At 34.4% G+C, this 22,280-nt stretch overlaps 1 protein-coding gene across 1 annotated transcript in view; it reads right to left on the reverse strand.

Annotated features, from left to right (window-relative positions):
- RTTN (rotatin) overlaps positions 1-22,280 on the reverse strand; it is a 233,494-nt gene that overhangs the window by 189,663 nt on the left and 21,551 nt on the right. The window contains exons 7-10 of the mRNA XM_044667121.1: positions 19,506-19,656; positions 16,015-16,180; positions 11,570-11,739; positions 6,162-6,277 (exon numbers count right to left, since the gene is read on the reverse strand). Of these exons, the coding sequence (XP_044523056.1) occupies positions 6,162-6,277; positions 11,570-11,739; positions 16,015-16,180; positions 19,506-19,656 (603 nt within the window). The remainder of the gene's footprint in view (positions 1-6,161; positions 6,278-11,569; positions 11,740-16,014; positions 16,181-19,505; positions 19,657-22,280) is intronic.

The following is a 22,280-nucleotide window of genomic DNA, read 5'->3' on the forward strand; positions in this document are numbered from 1 at the left end:
CTCTCTCTCTCTCTCTCTCTCTCTCTCTCTCTCTCTCTCTCTCTCTCTCTCTCTCCCTCCCTCCCTCCTTCCCTAACTCCAGCCACCCCGCCTCTCAACTAAAAAGGTTAACTGATTTACCCAGGGTCACACAACTAACACAAGATTCAAACCCAAGTCTTCCTACTCTGAGTCTAGCATTCTATCCACTACTTTAAGCAACATTTCTCATAAAGAAAATAACATATCTATTCTATGTACTTGGACACAGCTTAAAAGTGAGCTAGACTTGTCTTCAGCAGAGATTTGAAGCCAAACGTATTATATCTGATAAGTTATATGATTCTGGCCAAGTCATTTAATCTTGTCCCTGTAAATTTGGGGAAACAAAACCTAGTTATTTTAAGTATCAAATGAGGTAAAGCAAACTGCACAAAGGGAGAAAGAAGGAGCAGCTGGGTAGCACCAGAATAGGACCAAAGGACCTGAGTTCAAATTTGCCCTCACACTTCCTAGCTGTGTGACCCTTAGCAAGTCACTTAATCCTGATTACTCAGTCTTTGCTACTTTTTTTTCTTAGAATTGATATTAAGACAAAAGGCAAGAATTTAAAAACAACAACAACAAAGGGAGAAAGAAGCCACACAGATGGAGCAAATCCAATGAAGTGAATGTACTTATCAAGCACAGGGTAAAACACAATCTATTCCTATCAGCTAATCAAATCAACAAGCATTTAATGCCTACTATGGGCCAAACTTTGTGCTAAGTACTATGGATTCAAAGAAAAAGTAAAAACAATTCCTGTTCTCATGAAGCTTATATTCAAATGATAAAAGTAAAAAAAGATATTGATATTTATAGATTCCTAGATAAATAATTTATACCTTCATATATTCCAATGATAATGAAAATACCAAATTATCCCAAATTTTTGACTATATATATATGTAAGAGTTTAGAAAATAAAAATGTAAGGTATTAAATTTATGGTTTGACTAAATACGTGAGAATTCTCAAATAATCTTATGGTCGAAAATTTAAAATATTATAGCTCAAATCAAAATGACTTTTAACAGCTTTTATTTACATAAAGGGAAGAAAGAGTGAACGTAGAAATACAAAAAGAGGGTAGAGAAGATGTCTACTCTATCACACTAAATATTGCTCCAGTGCTTGGCTTAGCCCGGCCGGCAGGGCTTGTTAATCCTCGACCAGAGGACTCAGAGTTCCAACCACAAGAGTAGGTTTGTTGAATCTTTTTTTGTTGGCTAATCTTTTTAAAGATATCTGATTTAAAAATCCAATTTCTAAAATACTCTACAAAAAACTACTCAAATACAGAAATGAATGTGTAAATGAATGGCTACAGGAGTCCCTCCAAGGATGAAGACCATAACATAATTATGACTGTGTGACTTCTTTTGGGAGAGTGTGTGTGTATAAATGCACAAAGTTTACTGTCAAGCAAGATAAAACTAGATACAACAAGGATACAAATTTGACTTAATAAGTATCACTGAGACCTAACATGATAAAACCTATGACTGAAAATATGGCTCTGAATAAAAGAAAGAGGATAGATTAAAGGGATATAATTTAATACTATGTAGTAATAAGATATATAGAAATGGATATAAGAAACTCTCAGATGGAGAGAATATCAATGGAGAGTTATAATAAATAATTTTTAAAGTAATATTGGGGGAAAGAGAAGGATTGATGAAAAGACAGAACCACTGCTCAGTGTGTTTGGGACAATGATTACTGATGCCTGAGAAAAGGCAGACCTGCTCAATTTTTATTTTGCTATTTCTTCCATAGAGAATTAATGGGAGAGGAAATTGAAATTTTTTTTAAAAAAGCACATAATAGAGGAGATAGTAAGTGATACCTAGCTGCTCTTGATGAGTTCAACTCACCTACCTAATCCTGATAAAATTACATTCTTGGGTATTGAAAGGACTGCTTGTTGTGGCTGATGAATCACTTTCAGTAACATCTGAAAGATTACAGAAAATAGCACTATAAAAAAGAGCAAATGTTATCCCAAATTTTTCAAATAGAAAAGAGAAAGAAATCTGCCAAATAGGCCAGTGAGTGGCTTTGATTCCTGGCAAAATTCTAGAATACATTAAGGAGACAGTTGATAAATATCTAGAAATTAAAGAGATGATCATCAAGACTCACCATGACTTTATTAAGAATATATAATATGTGTGGTAAAGAACGCTACCCACATTCAGAGGAAGAACTGCAGGAGAGGAAACAGAAGATAAACAACTGCTTGAACACATGGGTTGAGGTGGACATGATTGGGGATGTAGACTCGAAACTACCACACCAATGCAACTAATAACAATTTGGAAATAGGTCTTGATCAATGACACATGTTAAAACCAGTGTTAATGTACATTGGCCATGGGTGGGGGGAGTGCGGGGGGTGAAAGGGAAAGTAGGAGCATGAATCATGTAACCAAGTTAAAAATGAATATTAATAAATGTTTAAAAAAAAAGAATATATATTATGCTAGTCTAACTTTATTTCTTATCCTACCAGGATTACTGAAGTTGTTGAAAGGGCTGCTTCCAGAAGCAATAGCTTCCTCCTCATTGGATATTTTCGAACACATTATAAATGACTACTGTTGAGTAATTTGTAGCGGAAAGTTCATTCCAGTGTGTTTAATTACATGGACATAAAAGTTCCTTCTGAAATTGAAATTCCATGATGCTGTGTGACATTATTAAGAACTGAATGGCCATTTCCATTGTAAGAGAAACAAAAAATAAAAATTTGACTCAGAGATAAGAGAATAAAGCAGTCCTGATTCATTTGTACAGAAAGCAAACATCTCTTTACACCTTAATAACTCTTACAGTATGCCTTAAAGAAAACATTAACTATGTTCATTGCATTCTGTTTAAGGCAAAGAAGCATTTAATATAATTTTAAATGTGCCTGACAAAAATTGATGAAAATTTTGAAACATGTAGGAAATTTATGAGGAAAATCTTATTCTTCAATAACATCTTATTAGCAAGATATTAAGGGAGTCAGGGAAAATTGTTATATTACATTTATAGGAGAAAAAATGTTAAGCAAACCTAAATACTGTAGTAGTTGCCAATGTTTCTCTAATTCATTTCAATGAAAGAATTTAGCCTTTGAATTACTACTAGTAAAACAAAAATTTTCAGTTCTTAGAATACATAATTCTTAGAAAACTTTTTGTACTTCTATTTATTTCAAGCAGCTTTATTTGACTTAATAACTCCAAACAATAAACCAGAACTTAAGCAACAGATTTAACCTTTAAAATAAAAATATTTCACTATACTAAAAAAGAACAGCAGCCAGAAGTTAAAAGTAAATCATTAGTTTGCAGATTAAAGTCTTATGACTAAAAATTTTTAAGTTTATTTTAGTAATAACTGATCATATAGTCTTTATACTTCAAAGGAAAAATTCATTAAGTTAAAAATTTTAATATAAGAAAACCTCCTAAGAATACTATATCAGTGTGCCTTTGATCTGACAACTTCAAAAGCATTATGTAAAAATCCACTGGGGCAAACTGTTAGTTATCCCAACTTTACAGATGAAGAAAATGAGGCATTTAAGCTCCAAAATACTATATTAATTATGAAATACTATAAGAAAGTCTTAAATACTAGAATCAAAAGTATTTCAGCCTATTGAAAACTTGAAGCCACCAAAAAATACTGAGAAAAGGAATGACAGGATCATACTAGGATTCGGGCTGGGAAAATTATGCATGCAGCTTTGTGGAGGAGCGATAATTTACACTGGCAGATTTGTGAAGGAGAGATTGAAGAGAGGCTTTAGGCAGGAGGAACAATTACAAAAGCTAGTATAACAGGATAGACCAAAACTGTGAAATGCTTGAACTAGTGGCTCTGCATATATACAGGAAAGAGACATCAGAGACATTGGAGAGAAAGAATGAATATGTTGTGGAGAAATGAGTAACAGGTAAGAATCAATCAATTACCAATACTGTATTAAGTGCCTCTTGGTCCTAGGCTCTATGCTAGATAGCAGGATATAAAGACAAAGTTCTTAAGATTGATATTCTATCAGTTCAATCCCAGATGAGTAGCAAGATACTGGTGCCATCAAAAGAAATATACACATTAAGTTATAAACATGCTGAGTTTGAGGTAATCACTATCACCTCCAACATCTTCATCATTTCTTACTCACTTTCCTAAACAATTCATGATCTCTATAAACTCGCCATTCCACAAAATGAAATCAACTGTGAAATCATATCTCCTCAATACTCCTAGGCCTTGGGTTCCCACCCTTCCTCTGGTTGGAAATAGATATGGTTAAAAGACATATTCTTAACTAAACAAGAAATCAGAGGCAATTACAAAAGATGAAATAGATAATTTTGATTTCTTGAAACTAAAAAGTTTCTGCACAGACAACATTTATCTATCTAGACTAGAAAGGGAAGTGGTTGAATGGGAAAAAATCTTTATATCAAATTTCTGTAAAAATTTGGTCTTCAAAATACATAATTAATATGTGTATGTGTCTGTAATTATATGTATATACAACAACTAGCCACTTTCCAATAGATACCTGAAATATATGAACAAATAGTTGTTAAAAGAACTGAACAGTATTCACAACTACATGAAAAAAATGCTCCAAATCATTAATAATGAGAGAAATAGAAATTAAAACTGTGAGGTTTCACCTTATGCCCTGAAAATTGGCCAAAATGGCAAAAAATTGGTGACAGTCAATGAGAGAGGGGTTGTAAAAAGATAGGCACACTAATACATTGTTAAAGGACCTATGAAAGGGTACAACCATTTTGGGAAGCAATTTGGAATTATACAAATAAATATCTAAATTTTCTGTTACCTTTTGAACCAGAAACTCTGATAGTTGGCATATATACATATACATATATATCAAGGAAGCTACTAATAAGAAAAATGTCCCCATATATTCCAAAAACTTATTACAGCACTTTTTGTGATATCTAAGAACTGTAAACAAAGTAGATGGAGAATGGCTAAAAAAAACTGTGATACATGAATGTAATGGAATACAACTATACTATAAGAAATGATGTGTGATGAATACAAAGAAAGATGAAAAGATCTCTATGAACTAATGATGCAGAGTAAAATAAGCAGAGCCAAGAAAACAATATACACAGTAACCACAACAATGTTGTAAAGAACAATGACACACCAAAAAGTCAAAAGTAAATGAACAAATTATAAAGATTAATGATACTCAAATGAAGAGATAAGAGAAAATATCCCCAACCTACTCCTTTGTGGAAGTGGGTGAAGCGCACAAGTGTCACACTTTGCTCATATTTTCAGATTTTTCACTGTATCAGATCAATTTTGAAGACTTTTTTTCTCTAAAAAATACTACAGTATTTGTCATATGAGATAGCTCTCAGAGAGAGAAAGGAGGAGGAATCATAAGATATTATGGTAATATAAGAAATAAAAAATATAAATTTTAAAAAAGAATATTTTAAAAAAGAATAATATATAGGGAGAAGTTTCCATAGATTATGGGGGCAGAAACCAACTTAAAAAGTATTAAAGAATAAACATAGTATGAGAAAGCACAGGAAGCCAGTCAAGAGAAAAAGGGTATTTTTTTAGGAGATGATGAAATCCTTTCACATTTGTCAGTTGAATAGAGTTGAAATGGATTATATTGTTCTTATGTAAAAAAATTAATTTATAGACTCTCTGCAAAGTCCACTCACTTAATCATTAGAACAAGACCTGAGAGATTCTTCTTACCTGGATACAGAATATAAGTATGGTATATTTAAACATTATCACCAAAACCTTGAAAATCTATTTTGTCAGATACAGAGATCCAAAGGGCAATGGAAAGATATTTGGTGAGTATAAGTAGGTTTCTAGAACAAAAGATATTAAGGGTATGTATGACAGGAAAACAAGGCAGGATTAATTAAAGGATACCAAATGCACAGTCCTAGTGCTTGCACCATTATCCACAGAACATTAAAAGTAAAAAGCCTTTGGCTTGTTATAATCCTCTATGAAGTTAAGATCTGGATCAGTGAAAGAAATACATACATTAATAAGATAGTGAATCCCAGGAGTATTACTAATACTACATTACTGAAAGTTTTAATTCTTACCAAATCTAAAGCAAAAAAGCTGTTGTCATCCCAGATATCTTCAGACAATGCATCTCCAATAAGTATTCCAATTTCTGCAAGCAATTCCAGAACTTGCACTATTATCTGTGTATTGTCTATAAATGCAAAAAGGAAAAATGTTTAATTTTTAAAGGTTCCATGAGGTAACTTAGTTAAACTTCAAGGAAAATCTTCTTTCAAGCCAGAAAGAGCTTCAACTATAAACATCAAAGTCTATTTTCAACCTAATAATGCCGGAAAATTCATACTAGTCAATAATCATTAAGTGTAATTCCTACCTCTCTTTGTTTACTAGCTTAAGTTTTAAGAATTTTTTTTAAAAAAGGAAACTAAAAGAGTATTACCAACCAATAACACTAAGATTTTGGTTCTGAGCCTATAAATGTAGTTCTCATCTTACTATTATTTGAAGTATCAAGATTCAGATATAGATAAACATATGTATTCAAGTCAGGTAATGTACAATTACTTTTCTTGAGAAAAATATATTCCACAGGTGTGAAAATACTCTAAAGCAGTGATGGGCAAACTTTTTAAAGAGGGGGCCAAAAGAAAGAAAATGCTCATCTGTCAGTCTGTTTCTAAGCCAACTCTTTCAAAGTTTCATTGTATTGTATCCTACTCATTGTATTTGTCAGATTAGGAATACAGCTGGATAGAACATTTCAGGGAGCCACATCTGGCCCGTGGGTCGTAGTTTGCCCATCACTGCTCTAAATGTTTCACACTACGCTCTGTGGGAAATTAATACTAAATTGTGATATTATCCAAAATAATTTTCTGATACTTGGTACAAAACAAAACTCCAGACTTTCATGGCAAAGCAACCACGGAAGTCAGCAAGCTATAATGGCCATGTTGGATTCCACATGGCTGAAGTATAGCCATCTTCCAGGCTGCAACAAGGTCACTTCTCTCTTGAGATGAAGTGATGACGTAGGAACTGAGCTCTCTAAGTCTACCTCCTCAGTGGCTATTTACCCAATCAGAGATGTCTTTGGATATCAAAGGGAAGGACTGAGTAGTGAGCTCACAACCCACAACTAGAAGAGAAAAGGTCTCTTTTTCCATCCTGCCAGATTGTGGAGAAAGCCAACTGATCATGTTAGAATGTCTTCACCAGGCAAATAATGAATAATTTTAAAATTAAAAAATATTGATCCTCAAAAAGAATTTCAGCCACACAAATCAAATAAACTAATTCATATTTGAAAACAACCCACTTTTATACTCAAGGTCTGAGAAAGCATAAGAAACCTTCAACTGAGGAAATGGACTAACTTATATAATGGTTAAATGAATTAAGTTCTTTAAAGGATTTGTACTAGTCATGAGCACCTCACAAACAAGGACCTCAGTTAAGTAAGTATAGGACTGACCTCTGAAATTTAATCTATTGCCAAGTAAGGTCTAGTATGTCAGATATGAATACCTATTCTTAAGTAGGAATAGGGGGCAGCTGGGTGGCCCAGTGGATTGACAGCTAGGCCTAGAGACTGGAGGTTCTAGGTTCAAATCTGGCCTCAGAAACGTCCTAGCTCTGTGAAACTGGGCAAGTCACTTGACGCTCATTGCCTAGCCCTTACTACTATTCTGCCTTGGAACCAATACATAGTATTGATTCTAAGGTGGAAAATAAGGGTTTAAAATAAATAAATGAAAACAGGAATAAATCCCAGGTCAGTCCCTGGAAGAAGTTTTCCTTACAGTGCCATCAGAAACCACAGAATTATTCTTCCCTTATACCCAAGGTAGAATGGTATAGTGGAAAAAAAGCAATAGATTTTAAAGAAATAGAGTAACAAAGCTGGTACCAGAAACTAAATATATGACATTGGACATGCTACTTAAATCATTGTTCTCTGTTTTTCATTTGTAAAACAGAAGATCTTTGAAGTTTCTTCTAACTCTATAGTTTCATTTTAATAAATGAGTACAATTATATGTATGTGTATGTACATATTCATATTCCAAACATGGCTATTACCCTACTAAATGCAAAAGGTAGATTTCTACATAATAAAAGTAAAACAAACTAGTAGATACAGGGCCTCTGTTATTTTGAAATGAAAAGTCTTATAGTGAATCATTTTATAAATTACACTTGCTAAGCAACATTCACAAATTATTCGGGATTCAAACAAAAATGAGAGGCAATAGAAATCTTAGAAAATTAATTTAAGAAGACATATCTGCACGTATAATTAACTTGGCTTTTTACACCAAATTAAAAATTTTGAAGCAAAAACGTGATAAGTCAAACAATTTTAAAATGATGAAATTACAAAAATAAGAATTGAAATCATCAATCAAGAAAAATATTACACTTTGGAAAATAATTATTATTCATGATGCCTAAGTTTAAAACTTCCATTAAATATTCATAACATTAATGTATAATCCTCATTCATGGTAGCAGGGTATTTAATAATTAGTAACCTAAGTAGCATTATGGACCAAAAAATTATTTTTCACTTTTTTAAATTAAGGAAGGATAGTTTTCCAAAGGGGAAAAAAATAATAACAAAAAAGTCCAGTGCATAAATAGACTTCAATTTCTTAAAACATAGTGTCTATTTCCACTTCTGGAAAGCAAGCCTTAAAGATCTATATACATCTGAAATACTTTAAATTCTCCCAAAGTGAATCTTAAAAACATAAACACATTTATCTTGCATTTATGTGTTGACAGGTTTGTGAACAACAGAAGATAATGATTATAGAAAAGCAATGCTGCTTTCCAAGCTTTTATCCCTTACTATAATAATTTAGAGAAAGAATGAATATCAAGATATTGCGATTATTTTCTAAATAGTAAACAATCACATAAAAAAAAGAAATTGAGAGGAGTCTTGTTGGAATAAACAGGTGAAAAATTAAATAAAAACACAAAAGTTACATAAGAAATAGTCAAAACATTTCTAGTATGATTAAACAGGGAAAAAAATGTTAATAATTTTTCCTCTAAATTTATGCTTTTGAGTTGATTTCAATATCACAGTTTCCCATTAAATAGTAATTATTTTAAGAAAAAAATTAATTTAAAAAACTTTTCATTTAAGATGTGTTTAATATAAAAGTATGGTAAATAACAACCATGATTAAACATTCTTTAATATTTAAATTAATGACAATATTTGAATTAATGCCATTTAAATTATGCCATCATGAATATGCATGACTCCATTATCCAAGAAATTGTCACTCATTCTACCATATTAATAAGTAACATTTATAAAGCTCAACATTAAATATAATAGAAATCATCTCCAATAACCAACATTAAAATTAAGCTATAAAGGGGCAGATAGCATAGCTAGATAGAGCTCCAGGCCTGCAGTTGGGAGGAGCACAGTTCAAATCTGACCTCACACTTCTTAGTTGTGTGACCCTTGGCAAGTCACTTAACCCCAACTGCCTAATCCAGTGATGGTGAACCTATGGCACAGGTGTCAAAGATGGCACATATAGCATTCTCTGTGGGCATGTGGCCCTGTCCCCCAGAGTTTATTACTAGAAAGGTGGAGGGACTGGAGTGGAGCTGCTCCCCTCCCCCTTTCTATGTGCCTGATTATATTTTTTCACTTCTCCCACTCCTTTGCCCAACAGCCAATGGACATACCCGGTAGGTAAGGTGGACGGCTCATAGACAGCAGAGCTAGAGGGGAGTAGAGAGCTCAGGTCACCCCCTCCCCCTTCCTTACACTCCCTGAGAACATTCCTCATTTCACCCACCCCCTCTGCCTAGCAGCCCAATGGAAGTGCTTCTTCCCTCCCCTGTGTGGGATAAGTGAGGGAGGGGGGAGGCAGAGAGCACTTGGCACTCAGTGGGGGGTAAGGAGGGAAGGAAAAGCAACCAGTCTCTGGGGAAGGGCAGGCACAGCACTTGGTCTGGAGGGTTGAATGGGGACAGAGTCCATCATTCCATGTCTAAGAGGTTCACCATCACTGGCCTAGTCCTTAGAGATCTTTTGACTTAGAATCAATATGTAGTATATCAATTCTAACACAGAAGGTGAGAGTTGAAAAAAAAATGAAATGGAAGGAACTAGGTGACTCAGTGGATGGAGATCCAGACCTAGACACAGGAAGTTCTGGATTCAAATTTGACCTCAGACACTTCCTAGTTGTGTCACCTGGGACAAGTCACTTAATTCCACTTGCCTAGACCTCACCATTCTTATGTTAAGATAGAAGGTGAAAGTTTAAATTTTTAAAAAAGTTAAACAACCAAAATGAAAAAGCTCAATTTTAATAGCTTTAATTTAGAATCACAAATCCTAACAGTTGTTTACATAAACAAGTAGGCTGCTTTGTAACCTCATCCAATAGGGGAGAGATGCAAATTCATTACAAAATAAAATACAGTTGGGAATGACACTTTACAAAAGATCTAAGCTTGCTAAGAGCTTTGCAGTTTAGGTAAGGACAGAACAAAGGGAAAGAATATTTGCTTGAAGTAAAAAACACGATAAAAAATTTCATGAAGACCAAAGATTTTTTGTTTGTTTTTTCAAGCTGACCATCTTCTCTCTCTGATTTATTCAGACTACTTTCTGTTTAAAGTGGGCAAGAAGAAATAGATGCATCAGTCTTTTTTTTTTTTTTTTTTAAAACCCTTGCTTTCGGGGCAGCTAGGTAGCTATTGGAAGCCATGCCTAGAGATGGGAAATCCTAAGTTCAAATATGGCCTCAGACGCTCCTACCTGTATGATTCCCATCTTCTAGCCCTTACCACTCTTGTGTCTTGAAACCAATACATAGTATTGAACCTAAGATGGAAGGTATGAGTTTAAAAAAAAAAATCCTTACTTTCTGTCCTAGTAATAATTCTAGGGCAGAAGGTCGAGGGCTAGGCAAACAGAGTTAAGTAACTTGCCATTTAACATATTTAGGAAGTCTTTGAGGCCAGATTTGAACTGAAATCCTCCTGACTCCAGGTCTGGCACTCTTAGCTGCCCCTGCATTATAATCTTTAAAAAAGACTAAAGGGTAGCATGTAGAGTAAAAAAACCCTAACTTTCAAGTCAAGGAAAAAATGAGCTTGATTCTTGGCTTTGATATTTACCTGTGGACCAAAGACCTGTGTCATTTGGAATTATAGTAATCCCTGGAAGACTACATCTCCCAGACCTTTCCTGATTTTCAATTTTCTTATCTGTGAAATGGGCATATTAAGACCAATACCATATACGTCACAATGAGGTTATAAAAAAACTCCCTCAAAACTTCTGCCTGGTACTCAAAGAAAACATATTATCTCAGACAATTTGAATGCCCTCTGTAGTTGTTTTAAAAAAGGAAAGAAAAAATGGAAAACTTTAGGAAAACATCCTAAATTTTAACATAAAATGACTCCATGATGCAAACCAATTTAACCAACTCACTTGTTCTTAAAAGAGGGACTGCTGATTCCAGAACAAGGACGCAGAACTGAGGAAGACTAAGTTGCTGGAACTGTAACTCCAATGTGTCCTCAATTTCTAGCTCTCGAAGATCAGTCTGTACCATATCCAAAGGAGAATGGATGGACAGTCTAGGAATTGCACTACTTTCACTGTAGAACCAACAATAAACACCAAAAATGAACTTTGGCAAGTTAATCGGTAAATATTTATTAAGCGTATACTGTGTATGAGGTATTGCCTTAGACACTTAACATTCAAGAAAAAATACAATTAATTCTCCAGTTGCAATCTAGAAGAATATAAAACACAAATAACTATAACAAGAGTGGGAAAAGATAAAAGGGAGATCAAGGACTATTAAAAGTTAAAGGAGGGGGCAGCTGGGTAGCTCAGTGGATTGAGAGCCAGGCCTAGGTTCAAATCCGGCCTCAGACACTTCCCAGCTGTGTGACCCTGGGCAAGTCACTTGACCCCCATTGCCTACCCTTACCAATCTTCCACCTATAAGTCAATACACAGAAGTTAAGGGTTTAAAATTTAAAAAAAAAAAAAAGTTAAAGGAGAGAGCTATTCCTTGCAGTTAGTTGGCACTGTTGGGAGTGAGGAGTTGAGAACCAGAGAGGATTTCATAGGAGGGGGCACTTGAATTTAACTTTGAAGAAAATAGGTCTTAGAAGACAGCATGAAAACAGAAGATAAGACAAATAAAGATAGCAAGTAATGTAGTGTAGCTAGGATAGAATACCGGAAGGGGAATTATGTGAAGGTTAGAAAAAGTAAAAATGAAGCTAAATCATGAAGACACTGAATATAAAGATAAAATATTTACACAATCTGGAAGGCAGAGGAAGTCACCAAAAGATTCTGAAAAGGAATGATATGATTTTTGAGGTGGTACAAAAGAAAAATAAATCAGAAAACAATGAAGAATGGACAGGAAAGAAGACACACTAGGAACAGAAAAATAGATAAAAGCTCATCATAATGATTCAGGCAAGAGGTAATGTTGTCCTAAACTAAGGAGGCAGAGGAGTGAAATGAGGAAATAGATGGAAAATATTGTGAAAGTTCCTCTCAGTGGAGAGATGAGGAACTACTACTATAGAATGTTGAATACATTGTCAGATGCTATAACTGAATTCAGTGCTTTTGCTTAACTATTTTTTTTTTGCCATAGTTTGGAGGGAGCACACAAGGAGATATATTCTAAAAATGATATGATAAAAAACCTAAAGGCATGAATAAAGTCTATTTTTTTTAATTGGGAAAAAGATACAAAGGGAAATTGAGTGACATTCAAAAAAACAAAAGATATGACTAAAACTCCATTTTTTTAAATGCCAGGAGGTAGAATTGACAAAACTTGGAAATCAACTGCAGGTGACAGTGAAGAAAGAAGGCCCAAGTTAAGCATCTGGATAACTGAGATTCATGTAATGTCATAATTTCTGAGTTCATGTTCAGTTTTGGACATGTTCAATTTAAAGTGCCTGTCAGACATCTAGATGGATATATACGGCAAACAAATAGAAATATGAAGCCATATCTGCAGGGAGAATCTAGAGATAAATATATGCTTGTTCCTCAGAAGAAATTTACCACAGATTTACAACTTTGCTTATAAGAAATTTCATATTGCCCACACTTAACATTTCTTCTTGCCAAAATCCTGAGCAAATTAAGTAGTAAGCAAATAAACAAAAACAAATACACATATTAAATTTTAGAAAATGGTTAAAAACTATAACTCTAGTCAAATAATTCATTTATATTTTGCTGTTTCAATAGCCTTGGAACCATGTTACACATTTCTGTAGCAATAAGAAACACTAGTATTGATCATATGATCAGCCCTTCCTACTGAAAAACCTGCATTAATTCTGGAATAGATAAGTCATATAATCTGGTGGTCTTTCACTGATTCTTAAAAAAAATTCCCAATATTTCTTTATTTCCTCTCTTATGACCTCAAATTGCCTTTCATTTACAATTTTACCTGGAAAAGAATATTAACAAAGGAAAAGAGCAGAAAATTAATTTAATTAATATACTTAATACAATATGAATTTTAATGTATTGCAAAATGCATTATTCCAAAGAAATTGGTAAGCCCTACTCATTAAAGAAATACTTAATGGGGGCAGCTAAGTGACTTTGTAGATAGAGTGCCAGGTCTAAAATGGGAGGCTCTGGAGTCAAATCTGACCCTGGGCAAGACAGTTACCACTCTTCTGTCTTGGAACCAATACTTAGCATTGATTCTAAGATGTAAGGTAAAGGTTTTAAAAAAAATACTTAATGAGATTGGCCTTTCTCACAAAAGAAAGACATCCTAGTAAACAGCAGTATTCCTGGGAGGAGGAAAAATATCTATAAGCATTAAACATAAAGAATCTAGAACATTCCATTGCTCCCCACAAAAAAGTTACAGAGATTTTAGATGAATAAAATTAAAAGCCTAACTAAAATTTTCTTTGTTTCATAGGAAAAAAAAACCCACATTCCTGGTCAATGACCATAATCACCATCCAATCAATATACCATAATAAATGAGGACATAATATATTTTGTACACAAGGGATGTGGAAATATAAGTAAGGTAATGGGGTCACCAGAGATATTCTAAATAAACTAAGTGGTTTGTGGGAACACACTCTGGGATTTATGAGAGACTGGACCAGGATAGAAAGACCAGAGTTTACTGGATTCCCACAGGAATGGCAGTTGATCTTAACTGTTACTCAGCTTCCCCTAGGCCAGAATCTAGAAATAGGCTGATAAGGTAAAAGGGACTTAACAGCTTTAATTATGTTTGACTAAAGGTGGGAAAGGGATTTTTATACTTAAAATCTAAAGGATAAAACCACAGGGCAATGGGAGGACTTATTCTATTCTTATCTAAGTGATCTAAACTAACAGGGCCCAAGGAGCTGTAAATGGAGTCTCTGGGTGATTGCCTCAGACCTGGAACCTGCCAGGCTTGAGTACAGCTAGGGGCTTTGTGGCTTTCGGATTCTCACTGCAATCAACTGATGATCTCTGGATGCCAGGAGCCAAAGTTGTCTTAGGTACCAAGTAGTGAGGATTGCTTGAAACGCTGTCCACCAGATTTCAAACTTCTCCTCCTCCCTTGGCTCTGTAGATCTTGTCCTCTTTGCTAGATGCCACACCACACAGGATCCCAGAGGAAAATCAGGATGCAGGGTCCTTCACTCTGAGGTCTCCCAGGGCTCACCACAGTTTGTGTTAACCCCTAATGGAGTCCCTTCTCAGAGCCAAGTCATTTCTTCCTGCTCCTTCATTCCAACCTGGAATTCCCAGCTCCAGCTCCTTCCTGCTATGTACAACTTAATTCCTAATCACTAGCTAATCTAATCTTCCTCACAACAGGAATAGGGACTAGACCTGTTTCACTGGTATAGGGAACCTTCTGATAAGGAAATTAATTTTACCAATCCAGGTCATCATCTTCTTGCAATTTATAGGCATAGAAAGCTGCCTGGACAGGAGAGATTAAGTGATTTGTCAAGGGTCACACCCAATCAGTATGTATCAGAGGAAGGAATTGAATCCAAATCGTGATGTTTCTTGGCCTACTCTCTATTCACAATGCCATGCTGCCTCTCATATATAAATATTAACATAAAATTTTATCAAAATGCTTCAGGTCTTAGGATAAAGCATATATCAACACCTGCCACTGCATATCCAGATTAATTTTATTTTTAAACAAGCTCAACATAGAAAAATCTGGAGTTTGATGAAAAATTCATTTTTAAACATTATTTTTGAATTGATAGAATTCCCAAAGGATTGTTCCAGATATCACATTTATTTAACACATTTAAAATGTTGGCATTTACAAATAATTTAAGACACTTTTCACAACCACATTTAATGTTTAAAGCCAGTTCTTTATGTACGTACTGCTTCAAAGATAGGATGTCATAAATAAATTCTTCTTTCCTAACGTATTAACAGAAACAGATGCAGTGAGAAGTAATGGTCAATGTTCCTCTTGTAATCAAGAAATTAAGGATTCAAGCCCTATTATCAGATATTTCATAACTATATGACCATCAGTAAATCACTTAACCCCCAGCTTACTTCCTAGGATTTATCAACCAAGTCCAGAAAGGTTACAATCAGCTTTAGAGAAGGAAGACCCCATATTAGAAGTTTCCTACACTAGAATAAAAGCCTCTTGCAAGCAGAAATCTTCTTTCATTGCTTATACTTATTTCCCCAGTATTTAGCATAGTGTCTAGCACACAGTAGGTGCTTCATAAATATGTAATGATTAGCTGATAAAGAACACAGATTCTTCATAGACTTTATGGTATAAACAACAGTAACAATGAAAAACATAAATATTCAAATTGTTGAGTTAGTTTCACTAATCTATCTAATTACATTAAGGTTACCTGGAAGATACTGCATCCCAATCCTGGCCGTCTCCTCTGGGACGCAAGCCTATGTGTCCAACCACTGAAGGTCGAGGGCTACTGCTTCCTGAGGAAATATTCTGAGAATGATGGGTACCTCTTGTATCACGGCTATAGGACAAAGAAGAATTCTGGGAAAATGTATCTGATAGAATATAAAATAAGAAGAAACTTATAAGTAATGTATGAATTATCTGAACATATTAGAAGTATTTGTATAAAATTCTTCCAAAGATCTTGTGCAGTTTTAAAATCCCAGGCTTCAGTGTCCTGTATACACAGACACAGGCTGAGGCAAACATGCAGAAACTTGCATTCAGATACCAAGTCTGACACTTACTAATTGTGTGACCACAGGCTAGTGAGCTGACCGCTGAACCTCAACATCTTCATCTTTAAAATGGCCTATGGAATCTATAGCACCAACTTCAAAGGGTGATTGAAAGAAAAAATAAGTAATGCTTATGAAGCACTTTGTAAAAATCAAATAAAGCATTACACAAATGTCAGCTATTATATAATCATAAGATTTAGCAGCTGCAAAAAACCTATGACAGAAACTGATGACTAGCAGAGTTAAAATGATTTGCCCAACTTCACAAATGTATCAGTATCAGGGTAGAGATTAGAACTGGGAACACCCTCTGATTCTAAATAAACCATACATATCATGATACTTCTATTAAGTCAGCATAGATTTAGTTATGCCAGGCAGAGAAATAATTTTCATATTGGATTCTTAAAATGAGTATCTGAAACTCCCTGGCCAATTTAATACACCTTCAACATTAACCTAGTAGGCTACTACAGTAGTGGTGCAAAAAATATATTCAGTTATCTGTTTTACTCAGTTATAGGTCAAAACTATATTTTCCTAATGGGGTTACTAGATACTCAGAAACTCCTAGCTATCAATCAGTCACTTATTGCCAATGGCATTAATAGTAAATTTTAGGAATATAAATCAAGGACTACTTAAACCTTCTGAGCTATCTGAAAAGGCACATTCAAGTGGCTTTTACATCTAGCAAATTCTTCTAATTATTGAAATGGCAACTGAGGTTGCCTAAATTTCCAGGTATAATGGCACTGCTTAGAATTCTTAGTAGAAAAGGGAAGTATCTGTGAAGTGCTATGACAAAGTACCATTAATTTATTATCAATTCTGCTTTCAATTAATGTTAAAAGATTTTTATAACCCAGAAATCACAAGTCACAACTACTGTTTTGACATCATAATAAGTTACTCTATTTTATCTCTAGATGATGCTTCTTTCTGAACAGATTAGCAAAGACAGAATTTTACCCTTGGTTAAAGTCCCTCTCAGGTATAAGCAAATATGCATTTTTCTAAAGCTATTCTCACATTCTATTAAGCAAACCAAAGCTTTCAATTATACAAATCAGAAACACAACTAATTATGAAGAAATACTATGCTGAAACATAATCAGAGCAATATTTAATTATTAATAAAATGCCTCATAGCTCTAAAGACCTCAAAAGGAAACCTGGAGATCATTTAGTATAACACTCTCATTTTACAGAAGAGTAAACTAAAGTCCAGAGAGGCACCAGGATTTGCTAAGAGTCACAAAACATATATATATATATATATATATATATATATATATATATATACACACACACATATTTTTTCATATATATACACACACATATTATATACACATATTATATACATAAATATATATTAGTAACAAAAATATATACATATCATATATATATATATGCATATATATATATATATAGGATGAAGACATTTGATATTTCCTGAGAAACCAGTAATATCTACAATAATGCTCTGTAGCAAATTTCTACAACTGGCAATTTGTACTCAGCTTCCTCCTATGAAGATTATCAACATTCCTTTATGAAGCTGCTCTTCCACAAGCTTCCATTGTTATTCAAGTCATTATCACCTGCTTTCCCAAATTGCTATACTCTTAACAACCAGGGCAGATCTTACTCTCAGTACTTCGTTTCAAATCAAGCTGAACTTATTAAACTGACTTGAAAATATGGTTGACTTAGTGTTTTTTCCTTTCCACTTAATATTTTCTGGTTTAAACAGCATATTTTCTAGTCAAGTATTATTAGCTCCTAGAACTTTATTGTTTAAAAAACCTCCAAGCTAAGAGGCAACTAGGTGGCTCAGTAGATAGAGAGCCAAGTCTAGATATGGGAAGTCCTGGATTCAAATCTGGATTCAGATTCTGCCTAGCAGTGTGACCCTAAGCAAGTCACTTGATTCCAATTATCTAGTCCTTACCACTCTTCTGCTTTTGAAAGGATACTTGCTATTAATTCCAAAACAGATGGGTAAGGGGTTTTTTTGGTTGTCGTTTAAAAGAAACCTCCAAGGGGGAAGCTGGGTGGCTCAGTGGATTGAGAGCCAGGCCTAGAGACAGGAGGTTCTGAGTTCAGATCTAACCTCAGAAACTTCCTAGATCTGTGAAACTGGGCAAGTCACTTAACCCCCATTGCCTATCCCTTATCACTCTTCTGCCTTGGAACCAATACACAGTATTGATTCTAAGACAAAAGGCAAGGGGGTTAATAAATAAATAAATACATGTTGAAATCAATTTTTTTTTATGAAAACATAATGGAAAGACATTGAGAAAAAATTAGTATAAAACTATTCAATATGCTTTCAAAAACAGTCATTTCATACTTTGGTTTTTGTCAAAATGTTTTTCATTATTTCAAGAAAGAATTCAGCAGAAGAATTTTAAAGGCAAATGGCTATAATGTAAAAAAATGATACAATATAAAAAATTTTAAAATTAAAAAATTAAAAATATAAAAAGGCAACAGTAAAACTTTTAAAGGATACTGGGTCAAGTGGCCTCTAAAATCCATCTAAAATCTAAGTCTAAAATATAAATCCAGGAAAAGCCACAAACTTCTTTTAAATCGGATGTACTGATTTTTTTTTAATACTACCAGCCATTTAACATAAAAAAAAAACAAAAACAAGTTTGGTGATCAGGAAAATGAAAAATGAACATTTTATTTCCTTCTCATCAATAGTATTAGGCCTTTGTTTCATCAGAGTTTAACCTTGAAATAAATCATAACATTAATAACTAAGAAGAAGAAAATATAAGAAATATAAAGATGATAACAATAACCATAAACATAATTATGGCCATTACACCCAAGAACACTTTGATTATATTATCATCATCAGTATAAAAATAGAAAAAATGTAAATACTTGAAGAAAAAAGATCTGGAATACTTGATCTTAGCCAAAAGGCCAAGAAGCAATTACTTCTATTCATTATCTATAGTCTGTGTTTTTCAAATATGAAAATCTATGTGGGGAAGGTAATAGATTTTTTATTATTAACTTATTCGAGCTCTATTGTACAGCATTATACACTATGGTCTTTTTTCCATTTTAGTTGTACATACATTCAGAATTTAATGAAAAAAAATTAAAAGACCTTGTTTAAAGGAGAAAAATCCTGGATCTCTGTGAAAGTTAAGTCTGTTTCTCAAATATATGCACAATTGTTGCAAACATGACACTGCTCTTAATGCTAAGCGAGGCTGCCCATCTCTTCCAAATGCCAGATTCAGCAGAGATAATAAATTCTGCAATAAATAACAATAAAAATTATTATAAGAACAATATATCTGACTTTTCTACAAATAATAACAGAAGCTAAGTGTAATTTAGCTAAATGCGTGTAGTTTTTGTTAGGTAGGGTAAGAGCCCTTCATCAAAACAAATAAATTCATAAATATTACAAAGGAATATGAAGCCAAAAGGTAAAAAAATTTTAGCATTGAAATATTTATTCTAGTTCACATTTAGATGGTAGTTTACAGCCTACGGAGTGCTACTGAGAAATGATAAAATTAGGGCTCAAAGACATTAAGTGACTGCTTACAATCAAGTCAAATGGCTAGTCATCAGGGTAGGTGACATTTGAGCCTAGGTCTTCTGAATTCAAGGTGAGTACTGTTTCCATGCAACCATACTACAAAAGTAAGCCTGCATCAAAAATAAGAAAAGAACTGAAGAGAGAAGGCAAGACTTCTGGGGGCAGTCAAGGGGGAGGAGTGAACCAGAGCTGCTCCATGTCACCAAAAGAATCCACTCTGACCAAGATTAAAATATCTCCACAAAACGAATACAGGAGTGAAAGAACCAATAAGGAAACAGAGTGAAACAACTTTCAAGAAAAGAAAAATCTAAAATGAAGGTAGAGATCATCTGGGAAACTAGGTGAGAGGAGAGCAAAGTCAGCAAAAGGCTGTAGCAAGGAGGGAAGAGCAAGCCACCCTCCCCCCACTCCCACCCCACATCTGCTGCCCAGGTTCGGGACCTGAGGCCAAGCCAACATTCAGACTCTAAGATCCTGCCTAGCAAAATAGTGGTATAAGGCAACCAACACTCCTTGAAACTTTAAACCTGTAGAGAAGTCTGGAGTCCCAGACCAGCACAGTCTGGGCTGAAGTGGGTTGATCCATGTGGACCCAGAGCAAAGCCAATTTTTCCAGTCTGGGCTTGGAATAAGGACATAGTGCACAGTTTGGGGTGGCTGATAGTACTAATTACTGATCTTTCTGCCTAAAGCTCAGGGCAGAGCTCCAAGACAGGGTAACCAAGGGTGTGCCTGACTGAATCAAGTACACAGCAAAAGCAAAAACTTGAGCTGAAGCCTAGGGCCAGAATTTGATCAGCCACTGACTTGAACAAGGTCAGAGTGAAATCAAAAGCTTATGCCCAAGCCTGAGACAAGTCCTTAAGCCAGTGGTGGGCAAACTTTTAAAGAGGGGCCAAAAGAAAGGAAAAGCTCATCTGTCAGTCTGTTTCTAAAGCAACTCTTTCGAAGTTTCATTGTATTGTATCCTACTCATTGTATTTGTCAGATTAGGAATAATGTTGCGTGGCTGGATAGAACATATCAGGGGGCCGCATCTGGCCCATGGGCCGTAGTTTGCCCTTCACTGCCTTAAGCCATCAGTATCTCAAGGGTCAACAGAATGAGCAGGGGGATGGGGAACCCAGAATTCTCAGTCCTCAGACCCAGAAAATAAACTGGGAATAACATCAATAAAGGAAAATAAGCTGGGAATAACATCAATAAAGGAGAAAATAGAGCCTACCTATAATTAGATAGCAAAAATGAGCAAACAACAAAAAAACCACCTAATTCTAAAGAATTTTTATGTAGAGAAAGAGTAAGGTACAGACACAGAAGGGGACAGTGAAAGCAAAGAAAAAACATACAAAGTCCAAAAGAAAAATATGGATTTGACAGAAATTCTGGAAGAACTCAAAAATCACCACAAAAAACAATAAGAGGCAGAAGAAAAGTGGGGAAGAGAAATGAAAGTGATGCAAGAAGAAAGGAAAGTGATGCAAGGAGAAATGAAAGTAATACCAAAAGAAATGAGCCAATTAAAAAAAAAAGAACCAAAAACTGCCAAAGGAAAACCAGGTCTTAAAAATCAGAATTGATCATCTAGAAACTAATGATTTCATGAGAAATCAAGAAACAATAAAGCATAATAAAAGGAATGAAAAAAAGCAGAGGAAAACATGAAATACCTTATTGAAAAAACAACTGACCTCGAAAATAGATCTAGGAGAGACAATTTGAGAATTACTGGACTACCTGAAAGCCATGATCAAGAAAAAAACTTTGGACATCATATTACAAGAAACGATCACAGATAACTGCCCAGAGATCCTTGAACAAGAAAATAAAACTGAAATTAAAAGAATTCACAGATTGCCTCCAAAAAGAAATTCTCAAATGACAACTTCTAGGAATAAAATAGCTAACTTCAGGAGCCACCAAGCTAAGGAGACAATTCTTTAAACAGCCAGAAAGAAATCATTCAAATACCATTGAGCTCTAATCAGAATCATACATGACCTAACAGCTTCTACATTAAAGGATGAAAAGGCATGGAATATGATATTCAGAAAGGCAAAAGATTTGGGTTTACAACACAAGTCACTTATCCAACAAAACTGAGCATATTCTTTCAGGGGAAAAAATGGGCATTCAATATGATAGAAGATTTCTAAGCATTCCTGAGGAATAAGCCAGACCAAAAACCATTGTTAAAGCCCAAACACGAGACACAAGAGAAACCCAAAAAGGTAAATGAGAAAGAGAAAATTTAAGGGACTCATTAAGGTCAAAATGTTTATATGTCTACATGGAAAGAGGATTTCTGTAATTCTCAAAAATTACTAT

The sequence above is a fragment of the Gracilinanus agilis genome, chromosome 1 (assembly GCF_016433145.1).
Source record: "Gracilinanus agilis isolate LMUSP501 chromosome 1, AgileGrace, whole genome shotgun sequence".
Classification (NCBI taxonomy): Eukaryota; Metazoa; Chordata; class Mammalia; order Didelphimorphia; family Didelphidae; genus Gracilinanus; species Gracilinanus agilis.